This window comes from Vespa mandarinia, chromosome 11 (genome assembly GCF_050613455.1).
Source record: "Vespa mandarinia isolate Hongniang chromosome 11, ASM5061345v1, whole genome shotgun sequence".
Taxonomy (NCBI): Eukaryota; Metazoa; Arthropoda; class Insecta; order Hymenoptera; family Vespidae; genus Vespa; species Vespa mandarinia.
In genome coordinates this window covers 1,882,397-1,895,000 of record NC_140820.1, presented here as the reverse complement: position 1 = coordinate 1,895,000, position 12,604 = coordinate 1,882,397, and the positions used below count along the sequence as shown (strand labels likewise).

Genomic DNA, 12,604 nt, shown 5'->3' with positions numbered 1-12,604 from the left:
AGTAACATCTTGTAAAAATTTAATTTTCTTTTTTTTTTTTTTTTAATCACCGATATTATTATTATTATTATTATTACTATTATTATTATTATTATTATTATTATTATTATTAATATTATTATTATTATTATTATTATTGAAATAGTTACGAGAAAATATAATAGAATAAAAACAAATTATTGTTGACACGAACGTGTTTAGGTCGTTGACCGTACGATTCGTTTTAATGAAGGAAGAAACGTCTTCTAACAATCAGTTGTAAGTAAGCATAAGACGACTATAAATCGACGACGAACGTAGAAAGGCTTGTCACGTGCTCGTCCGTGAATCGAATGAATGAATGAAGGATCTATCGATCCGATCGACAGATCGAAGATATTTGCATACGGAAATTTATTATCGATGCACATTTATAATGTATCGATGCGATACATTCTAATGTACGTACGATCTATTGTTCATGTAATATCGATTTGTAATTCGATTATTCTGCGATAAATCGATAGAGAACTTCGATTATTAATTAAATTGATTTTTTCTTTTTTTTTTATTTCTATCATATAAAACAATATATATATATATATATATATATATATATATATATATATTCATTCATTTTGTTAAATTAATTATACAATAAAATGAAATTAAAAAAATATACATATACGTATATTTGCACATGTATTATAAGTTAATTAATTAATTAATATGATGATTATATAATAATTGAAAAAAATTTCAATATGCAGAGGAGACAATTTTCAATTTCTAATATCGTCCAATTGAGATTTCATTTCGATAATACGATTTTCAATAGTATCAGAAAAATCTGCAGGAAGAAACAACCAGATAAAGAAAGTCGAACTATTGCAAGATATTCTCTTCCTATTTATATATACATGCATACACACACATATATATATATATATATGGTATATATAGGGATATTTGTAAATACGTAGAAATGGAAAGTTGTATAATAGAACACGAAGAAGATGAGTAATCATAGCGTGAGAGAGCCAGGTTACGATAGTACCATAGTTATATTATATAATAATATTATTCTATCTTATATATATATATATATATATACAAATTATTTTATTATAAATATATATATATATACATATAATATTAGAAATAATATTTCATATAAAATATAATATAGTTTATCCTGGTGTATGAAATATTTAAAAAAAAAATATACAACATTTCATATATCATAGGTATAGTATATAAAATATTAAACAAAAAGAATAAATACTATAATATTACATATAGTATAGTATGCTATGTTATATATATATATATATTATTACAAAGCATATTGTATGAAAGATAAAGAAAGAAAAAAAGATATTAAAAAAAGTATGAAACATATAATACTCGATAATAAGATAATGAACGTCATTGTCGTTATACCATTTTCAGAAACGAAGAAGGAAAACGAAATGGAAAAAAATGAAAGATGAGACTCATGTTACTTAAACTCTTTTTTAGACCATTGGTAAATCCTATGCCAGTTTGTCGCCGTCACGCGACTTTGATTACCCGTAAATTTTCGAGTAATCATTCTATCGTCTGCACGCATATACCGTCTCGATATCGCATGTGTCCTCTTCGAAAGAAAAGAGATATTTATCTTTTATAATGATAACAAGTAAAATAAAGACATTCATTTATTTCTGCATTGCAGACTATTATACTTATCACGTAAATATATATATATATATGTATTAAAAAAAAAAAAAAAAAAAAAAAAAAAGAAAAAAAAAAGAAATACAAATAAAACTATTTTGCATAATTGAATAATTATACAATAATTTTTATCGTCATATATTATGATAAAAAAAAAAAAATTTCTTATAAAGTCATGAAACAAACGATAATAAAACGATAAAATGATAAATATAAGATATCCTGTATATTCATAAAACATTCGTTCGTACGTAGATGAATGTTGACTAAGGAAAGAAAAAAAACAAAAACAAAAAAAAAAAAAAAAAAGAAATACAGACATTATAACGTGCCGAGACACATTTGATACTCGTGGACGAAACAAAGTGGCAACAGCCTACGCGCGAAAGAATGACGTGGAGGACGGATGTAGAAGGGAATTGGCGCAATGACCATAACCAGCCACTAATTTGACAATGAATGTGCGACCTTTCCCTTCGCCATTAAAATAACCAAACGGTAAAAACAACATTAGTAAAAATAATAACAACGACGATGAAAAAAGAAATAAAAGAAAAAAAAACGGAAAATTAAAAAAAAAAAAAAAAAAAAAAAAAAACTAAAATTCAACAACAGCAACCTCTAGAAAGACGCGCCATGTTGATCGGTCGACGTGACATCTGTCGGATAAAATTTATCATTTATAATTTATAATAGTTAAAAAAAAAAAAAAGCCACTGTCGTAAAAAAACAAAGAAAAAAAAAGAAGGGTGAAAAAAATAACCTAATAACAAAAGAAACTTCTGAGTAAATAAGAGGGGCCATGTCGATTGTTCGAGGCAACAACTGTCTAATAAAAAAAATAACACTTACGAGGGAAGCCATTTTTGTTTGTCCAGCTCGCGAGAAACAACAATTTATTTAACGAAAGTACTCTTGTTAGAGAGACAAAAAGTATTACATTATTATTCTCGTATTTGAATATGAAAGTAAAAAATTATTATATAATTTTGTATATTTCTATCTTTCTCTCTCTTCCTCATACACATACACATACGCGCGCGCGCGTGTGTGTGTATATATACACTTTGTCTCTTTATCCACAAGTTATCTTTTTCTTTCTTTCATCGAACAAAGATACCCACTCATAAATAACTTAAATCATTGAAGATATGATATATTATAATATTTTGCTTTGTCAACGTTCCAAACTGTATAATAACGATCATAATAACGAATATATCAAGTTCTACTGTATACGTACGTTGTATTTATTTATGTACATAAGTATATACGATTCATCGCGCTAGGGAAAGTGAGTTTCCTGTTGAACATCAAACAAGTCAAAAGGAAAGAAATTATTAAAATTTATTATTTTATTATTTATATATTTAATTGTCATTTAAGACACTACTTATTATAATGAGTTTCGTTTTTTCGTACAACCTTTCAATGATTTAATTAATAAAAAACTATATACACGGATATATATATATATATATATACTTTTTCATTGTTAATTCGAACAATGAACGATTTAATGAATAATGATCTAACATGATCCAATCCTACATCTATTTTCTTTGTCTCGATAGATTTTCTCATTTCTAAAAAGGTTTTCTCGAAAAAATTCACTTCGTAGATTTTATACGATTTATCTGTTTAAAAAAAAAAAAAAAAAAAAAAAAAAAAAAAAAAAAAAAAAAAAATAAAAAAAAAAAAAAAAATAAAAAAAAAAATAAAAAGGAATTCAATGGTTCTCAACCATAACGAGCCATTGAACTCATTTCAATCGAAATTTCTGTATGATCACATTATAAAATCATATTGATGAACCCTGCTTGAAATCGATCATATGAAATAATAAAATAAAACAAAAGAAATTGTTCAATCGCGTAGATTAGATTTAATTAAATTTTTTGTAAATAATAAAAATATATTTTAAATAATTCGTCGACACCAAAGTGTAGTTTAACGATCTATTTCTTTGTCGTTGATCACGATGCACATAAACGTTGAATCGAAGCTAATAAGGTCATAGTAATCTACTCTCCTCCATAATACGACCTTGTCTCCTCGTTTCCGTACTTCTACGAAAGACAGTATAGCATCTGTTAGGTTCATCGACCGGTATATATATATATGAATATATATATATATATATATATATATATATATATATATATACACCTTTCTCTCGCTTATTCAATTTTATTTGATCATTCTCTGAAAGGTTTCTCCTCTTATCCTAGAAGAAAACCATGTTACGTGAATATATAAGACTATGTCCTTGGTTTATAACCAAGAAATGTTACATCTACGAAAAGACGTCTTAGAAATTTTATTCGCTACTTATGTAAAATAACATAATTATATAGAAAATACGAGTATATACATATATATATATATATATATATATATATATTGTATATGTATTATATAGGAAATCATACTAACGAGATTTATTTTATAGATCTTGATTTTTATTTTGTATAATTATTCCAATAATTGAAATTAATTAATTTCGTGATATTTGAATTATATATATATATATATATATATATATATATATATGTATATATTCTTTCATTATTTTTTTCTTTTCTTTTTCATTATATCGTAAACGTTTAATTTAAATCTAATACATTTATTTATTATTTTATTTCTTTCTTTATTTCTAATTTATCGTCGATGTTATACACTTTTTATTACGATTTATTACGATGTTATACAATTTAATATTAATTTCTCTTTTATTTTTTTTATTATATATATATTTTTTAATAGTACACATACACACACACACACACACACACACACATGTTATAATTTTAATCTAATTTATTTTTTTATGATATATATATTTTTTTTATTATTTATTTTTAAATACCTATTTTTATTTTAATTTTTCATTTATCATCGTAATACTTACACCAATAACTTATTTACGATTATTCAATAATATTTTAATTGTGTTAAATTATCGTCGATGTATTTACACATACACACACACACACACACACACACACACACACATATATACACGCGCGATTTCACTTTCATCCGTTTATTCAACGTTGTACTCCGTTATAGTATGTCATTTTTACGTGCTATAATTTCTTATGTTCGATTTCGTTTTTTTTTCTTTTTTTTTTTTTTTTCGTAATTATTCTTTTCTCTTTTCCTTAAATTTATTATAAAATTAATGCCCGTATTCAGCAGAAAGCTTATTCTCGTCTGTCTCTCTCCACCCCCTTGCCCCAACCCCCTCCCAGGACAATCACTTTCCCCACTTGATTTCTTTTTTTCCTCTTAGTATTTATTAACTCTAACAAGGGGTTCTCTATTATATTTCATTTCGTCTCTCATTTAGCATCATGCCTTGGTAATGATGATCGGACGGATAAATTTTCATTCGTTCGGAGAAGATTATCGCTTCATCCTGTGGAAAGATAGGGTAGAGAGAGAGAGAGAGAGATAGAGAGAGAGAGAAAGAGAGAGAGAGAGAGAGAGAGAGAGATAGAGAGAGAGAGAAAGAGAGAGAGAGAGAGAGAGAGAGAGATAGAGAGAGAGAGAAAGAGAGAGAGAGAGTGTGAAATATTATCGGACTTATTTGGAGAATTTAACGATTGTGTTTTCTCCTCCTCCTCCTCCTCCTCTCATCATGCTCTTCTTCATCCCCCCGATCATTACGATCGTCAACCATTTTTTTATTGATAATCATTTTAAATTGAAGAAAAAAAAAAACAAAAAAACAAAAAAAAAAAAAAAAGAGAAACTTTCAATGTCCTTTATCTTTTTTCGTATCATTTACTTTCTTTTTTTTTTTTCTACCGTCACTCGATTTTTTTTCATTACTAACGATTGATCCAAAAACAATTATTATTATCATTATTATCTCATTTTATTATTATTATTATTATTATTATTATTATTAATATGTATTATTTAATAGAAATAAAAAAAATTTCTTTATCGATTAAATCGAACGGATTATTTCATAAAATCTGCCAAATTAAATTTTCGTAGATCGGTAAATTTTCTTTGTAACTCTTTTTTTTTCCACACGATCGTAAACACCTGTCCGAAAAAAAAAAAAAAAAAAAAAAAAAAAAAAAAAAAAGAAAGAAATGTACTTATGGATCATTATATTTTCTATTGGTTATTTAAGATCTATCTAACGATAAGAACGATCTATCGAACGAACAAACGAACGAACGAACGATCGAACGAAGATTTACTGCGAGAGGAAGAATATTCATAACTGTACAATCGTATTACCGTAATGTTGATTTGCATACAATCAATCGACTAAAAATACGAGTCGAAACTGTAGATCTCTTTTGATATATATATATATATATATATATATATATATATATATATATATATATAGCATTATTTCTCCGACAAGGAGAATTAATGGGGAGTATAGTTACTTAGAAGTTCTCTTGTCTTCAGAGATGTTAAAACACGAACAATATAATAATTTCTTGTAATAACTAACTAAAGGAGAATAGAGAAGGAGATATAAAGAGAGATAAAGAGAGATAATGATAAAGAAAGAGAGAGAGAGAGAGAGAGAGAGAGAGAACATTTTATTTTCTCCTCCGCATTCCTATTTGTTTCAGTGACCTTTTTTCTCTCTCTCCCTCTCTCTCTCTCTCTCTTTGTTTCCTTTTCCTTTTTCTTTTCACACAAAGTGAAACGTGTAACGTATGTATGCATAAATTACTTTACGAGTAAACGACCGATCCCAATAATTATCATTTACAAATACGTTTGAACGTTTGTTTTATGAAAAAGTGTCATTAATTTTTCAATTAAGAAATATAAAAAAAAAAAAAGAGAGAGAGAGAGAGAGAGAGAGAGAGAGAGAGAGAGAGAGAATATATTTCGTACGTTTTAATTTTCAATTTTTTTCTTTCAAAAGAAACAAAAAAAAAGAAGAAAAAAAAAACACGTGAATATTTCTTATCTGATAAGGCCGCCATATTGTTTTATCTTTTCTCGCTTTTCGTCTTTTCCTATTATTCAAAAATGCGAAGAATACCAAGGAATCTTTTTTCGTAATTTCATTTATAATCCTTTGATATTAAATAATTGAACGTATGTGTACATGCGTGTGTGATATTCTTTTCTTTTTAATATATATATATATACATATGAAGATTTTTTGAGACTCCGCGCCATATTTTTTTTACTTATTTATTTATTTACTTATCTCATTCTTTCGAAAAACTTAAAAAATAACGAATAAATTTATTATCGACGGAGGACGCCATCTTGAAACGATAGATCATTTCCTTCTCTCTCTTTCTCTCCCTCTTTCTCTCTCTCTCTCTCTCTCTCTCTTTCTCTCTCCCTCATTTTTCTTTTTTGAAATTCAAATTCCTAAACGAAAATTTAAATTCGACACGAAAAAAAGAACAAAAGATAAAGATAAATAATTAGATAAATAGATAGATAGATAGATAGAAGGAGAGAGAGAAAGAGAGAGAGACTTGTATACTCTGAAGGGAGAGAGAGAGAGAGAGATACACACATATACACGTGACAAATGAAATTAATGGACGTACCTATTGGTAGCATCGATGGCAAAACGAGATTTCTCGTTGTGGAAAGGCGTCCCGAACGTCATGACAGAACAGCTCGATAAACTCCTCCGTCGTTCTTCTTGAGAAGAATTCTTCCGAATGGAGGACGTTCGTAACCGTCCGTCGTTGTTCCTTTTGGCGTAGCTCGTAACACCAAATAGTTCGGTTAGTCAGCTGATCGCACGATTTTTCATAACCTCGCTCACGGTACGCATCTTTTTAATAGATTTATACAAACGTATATACGTGCAAACCTACTCTCTCCTCCACCTTCTCCTCCTCTCTAATTCTATCTTCTCTCGATATCAATATTAATTGTATTTTATTAATTTAACTCAAACATATATATATATATACATATAATCAATGATAGATTAATTTATGTAATATTAAAAAGGTTGCACTTTTTAATTTCTGTCAATTTGACCTTTTTTCTCTATCTTCTTCTTCTTCTTTTTCTTCTTCCTTCTTTTTCGTGGAAAATTGAGAAAAACTAAAAAGATCGGCGAGATTTGAGTTAACGGTATCAGCTTCTTTTTCTTCTTCTTTGTGTACGTGTGTGCGTACGTGCACTTTTGTGTGTGTGGTGTGTGCGTGTGTGTGTGTGTGAGGGAGAGAGAGAGAAAGAGAGGAAATTCAACAAGAACAAGTTAAAGTGCAATGACCTTGCTTGCACTTATACGAAGGCTTCACGATGATCCTTCCTTGTTGATAAAATTTTCTTCCTTCTCTTTCCTTGTTCTTTTTCTTTTTTTTGTTTTTTTCTTTTGGTTCTATATCTCGTTTGATCTATCCTCTTATACGGTCACACACACACATATAACGACGACGACGACAACAACAATAAAGAGAAAAAGAGAGAGAGAGAGAGAGAGAGATGATTTGATAAAATCAATGAAATAAAGGAAGAATAGGAAGATAATAACGATCTAGGGAAGTTAGGACAATTAGATGTGTTATCGTGTATCCCCCGTTTCTGTCTCGAAAGGGTAAAAGCTTTAATAAGAGATAATTGCGACGATAGATGCTCGCAGCGCAGCGTCTATCGGACGACTGACTACCGAGGAGTACCGAACGCTCGACACGACCAACGCCGAACCCTTCGCCGTCATCCCCACCACCGTCACTAACATACACACTGTTACTCTCTATCGCTACTAACCGCTCGAGCTACCCTCTGTCGAATTGCTATCATACTTCTCTTCCACTCCATTCTAAATAATGTCTCTTCTTCATACTTAACGATAAATTAATTCTGATGGATACATATATACATATATATATATATAAAATGAATGCTCTTTATTCGAGTATATTACATTATTTTTCCTTCTTTCCTTTTTTTTTTTTTTTTTTTTTTTTTCTTTTTTTCTCTAATACTTTTGGTTAGAATGCAATAATAATAATAATAATAATAATAATAATAATAATAATAATAATAATAATAATAATAATAATAATAATATACATATATATATATATATATATTTTTTTTTATATGTATGTATGTAGGACATTTCAGAAATTTTGAAATTTCTTCAGAGATTATTTTCTTTTATAGAAATAGAAAAAAAAAAAAAAGAAAATAGAAGAAAAAGAAATTAATTAATTTTCAAAACGATCAATTGATTTTTTTTTTGTATGCATATACGTACGTATTATAATGAAAACTGGGTTAAACTAATTCAAATAAAAAATTTTCAGACCGAAGCAATTTTCAGACCGACCACTTGAAAGAAAATAATTAATTTATAAAGAAACACACATCGTATGATCCAAATATAAAATGGATGCAAAAAATGGGAGGGAGTATAAATAGAGAGAGGAAGAGAGAGAGAGAGAAAGAGAGAGAGAAAGATAGTAAGTGATTAAAAAATCCGACAAAGGCTTGATGATAAGATCAGGTAAGGGGTTGAAACAGAGAAAGGGGTCGATGAAAAGCATCGGTGACGCAGTTCCGAACATTCCGCCCCAATGTGTCCTCTCGACGTCACACTATTATTTTCAAGCCGATTTTATCCGGTCTGTGTTTGTCATCCATCTAATGGATACTTTTCAGATATTTTCCAACATACGATATATATATAAATATATATATAAATATATATATATATATATATATATATATATATATATATATGTTGTATATTAGCATTTGAAAACAAACGATCGTAAGGATAAAGGAAAAAGAAAGTCAGTCAGTTAATCAATCAATTCAGTTTATCTATCTATCTACCTATCTACCTATTTATCTCTATTCAACTCTGTCTCTCTCTCTCTCTCTCTCTCTCTCTCTCACTCACTCCTTCTCACACACATACACATATATACACAAAGAAATTGTCATACGATTCTGATACTGTTCGAGAGATCGCGACAGACGACCGTGACCTTGTCTCATATTTCAAACAAGTTTATTATATAAGTTGCCAAACAAGAGGTAAACTGGGTGCTTATCTTTCATCTCGTTGTAATTTGCATTTTAATTATGCGATAGGAAAAACTATTGTGATCGATTATGGTGTATACGTATGTATGTCAAATTATTTTGGACAAACGTCAAAATATATATTTCCAATAATACACCGACCAAACCTCTCACCAATCTCTTCTCTCCTTCCCTCGGTTGTCTCCAGTCGACAGGACAGACGGAAATAAAGTAATACTGATCTAACGACACTACGTAATAAATAAAACATGACGTAGGAGACAACGAACGATCCTAAAAATATTTACAAGTACGATATCAGACAGATGTATCAATAACTGTGTCATTTATTTCCTTCTATCTTTTTTTATTAGTTGTGAGGATGAATATAGAAAAGAAAAAAACCGACCATAATAAAAATGATATCATTACAGAATCATTTGATTTTTACATTTCATTCTTCGCTTCCCTATCCTATCCTATTCTATCCTACTCTACTCTATTCAGCCGCCCCCTACTCATCCATTCCCAAAATACTGTTTACAAAACTTTCGAAATTACTACATTAATTTTTCCCGTTTGTTCTTTTTCTTCGAGTAAATGTTTGCTCGGACAATGATAAATGATAAAACAATGATGTATTAAATAAAATATGAAGTCGTCAATTCGAAATATTGTTTCCACGATATATGCGCCATATTGTATCGACATAAACTGTGCCTCTTATCGCTGAACGACACGATAATAATCACTATGTCGCTCACATAGTGAGTCGTTTGATTCGCGCATTTTGCTAACCTCCCATCACATTCCTCCTCAATTTCCATCGCCAACCTCTCTCTATCCCCGCCTCCGTAAAAATCTTCTTTCATGAACTTTCGAAACTTTTTTTTGTAAATACTTGATTGGAAAATTTGATATCGAATGGATCGATGGAGGAACACAATGATGTAACAAATGAAATATGATGTCGGGTGGATAGGAAAAAAAAAAAAGAAAAAAAAAAAAGAAAAAAAAAACAAAACACATATATCTACAAGATATCCGCCATATTGTATAGATATCTATTATCATTTTTTCCCTATATCTGTATACATTCAGGACAAGGATTGATTGGAAGAACAACAGATATAATAAATAAAACATAAGGGGAAGGGAAGCTGGTGGGCTGGGAGGGAGAAAAAGAAATAAAAGAAAAAAATAAATTCCCTAGGAGATATCCGCCATATTGTATTTACATACGCCATATTGTTTTTATTGTACTATCATTCCTTTTTTTGGCCCTATCGCCTGGACAAATATCATAATTGTGGTATCGTTCAAGAGGTCAACTGACTCACGTTTTTTTCTTCTTTATCCCACCATCCTCAATCCCTCCCCCTCAAATTCCTTCAACCAACTTCTGAAATACCACGTGTGTCATTTCTCTCTTTCTTTCTCTCTCTCTCTCCACGTAAACGTTGGCTCGAAGCCGAATACTGCGAACACGGGAAACGATTTGAAATCGGGTTGGTGAGGGAGGGAGGGGGGCTTTGGTTAGGGTGGATCGAGTGGGAGTGAGAAAGGAGAGTAATGAAGGATGGATGAGGAAGGATTGGGGAGGTGGAGAGTGATGCTGGAAAGAGAGGTTTGGGTGTCTTTAGAGTGGATTTCGAGAGGAGTAACTCTAGTGCACTGCATCATCGTGAGATGTACTGAACGAGAGATAGAGATAGAGATAAATAGAGAGAGAGAGAGAGAAAGAGAGAGAGAGAGAGAGAGAGAGGGATGGATGCATCGTTTGTGTTCGTCCAACTGCTACAGCTGTGCGCCTACATATCACATTGGAATTTGGATGATAAAGAGTAGGCTCGGAGTTGATGTTATCGACGTAAAGTGTAACACATTGTTAATGCTTCGTGACTCTCTCTCTCTCTCTCTTTCTCCCTCTCCCTCTCCCGCTCACTCTCTCTCCCTCCTTCCTTCTATTATTACTAACTTTACCTTTTACTTCCCCCGCCCAAACTCCATCTCTATATTTACATACTTTTCTATCTCACTCGCACGAATTACAATTTTTTGATATTTGTCGATTCCGTGTACGTATACGCGTGTATATATATATATATATATGCATAAGTACATACATATGTATGCAATTATTTTCGAATGAAGTTGTCCGTGAAATAAATCTAATCATAGACCAGGAAGAATAATATATTATTTCTAATTTTGGACATAAGCACCTTAGTAAACAAAATGTATTAGAAATAAATTCTAAGGAGATACGATTTCTGATGATTAAAAAAAAAAAAAAGATAAAAAAGAAAAAAAATGAAAGAAAAAAAAAAGAAAAAAATATAATAATAATAATAATAATAAGTCGAAAGATTATTTTCTTTTTTTTTTTAGTTTTGTTTTACAGTTTCATACCATCCCAATCCGGTGATCAGAAAAGTTACTTAACTGGGAAAATAATTCTTTTTTTTCTTTTATCAAGATTTCACACACTATCCTAGTTGATTATGTAACGCGGATATTAAATTACTCTTTCTTAGTTTTTTTTTTCTTATTTTTTTTTTCTTATTTAGTTCCGTAATCACTATCACGGATATGCTAATATCAATTCTAAATTTAATATTTTAATTTATTGAAGAAATCGATTGAATGTATGTTAGGATATTTCTGTCTTCTCCTTCTTCTTCTTCTTCTTTTTTTTTTCTTTTCTTTTTCCCAAAGGAAAAAAAGCAATCACGTTTTACGATTTAGACGAAGTTTTTAGAACAAAATTGATCTTTCTCTCTCTCTCTCTCTCTCTCTCTCTAAGTCTGTTTATATCGGATAGTTTTAGTCTTAAAGGTTAGTCTTTTTTAATTTTTTTTTCTTCCTTTTTATTTTTTCTTTTTTTTTTTTTTCTTTTTCT

The 12,604-nt window shown here is 29.5% G+C and overlaps 1 protein-coding gene across 8 annotated transcripts in view; it reads right to left on the bottom strand.

Annotated features, from left to right (window-relative positions):
• The window catches only part of LOC118441501 (uncharacterized), a 62,864-nt gene that overhangs the window by 34,175 nt on the left and 16,085 nt on the right, over window positions 1–12,604 (bottom strand). The window contains exon 1 of one of the 8 annotated variants that reach the window (XM_085660049.1): window positions 7,257–8,438. The exons of the other annotated variants lie outside the window; for them this stretch is intronic. Coding sequence (XP_085516175.1) covers window positions 7,257–7,318 — 62 coding nt within the window. The 5' untranslated portion in view covers window positions 7,319–8,438. Of the gene's footprint in view, window positions 1–7,256; window positions 8,439–12,604 lie in introns of those variants that run through there. 8 annotated transcript variants of the gene reach the window in all.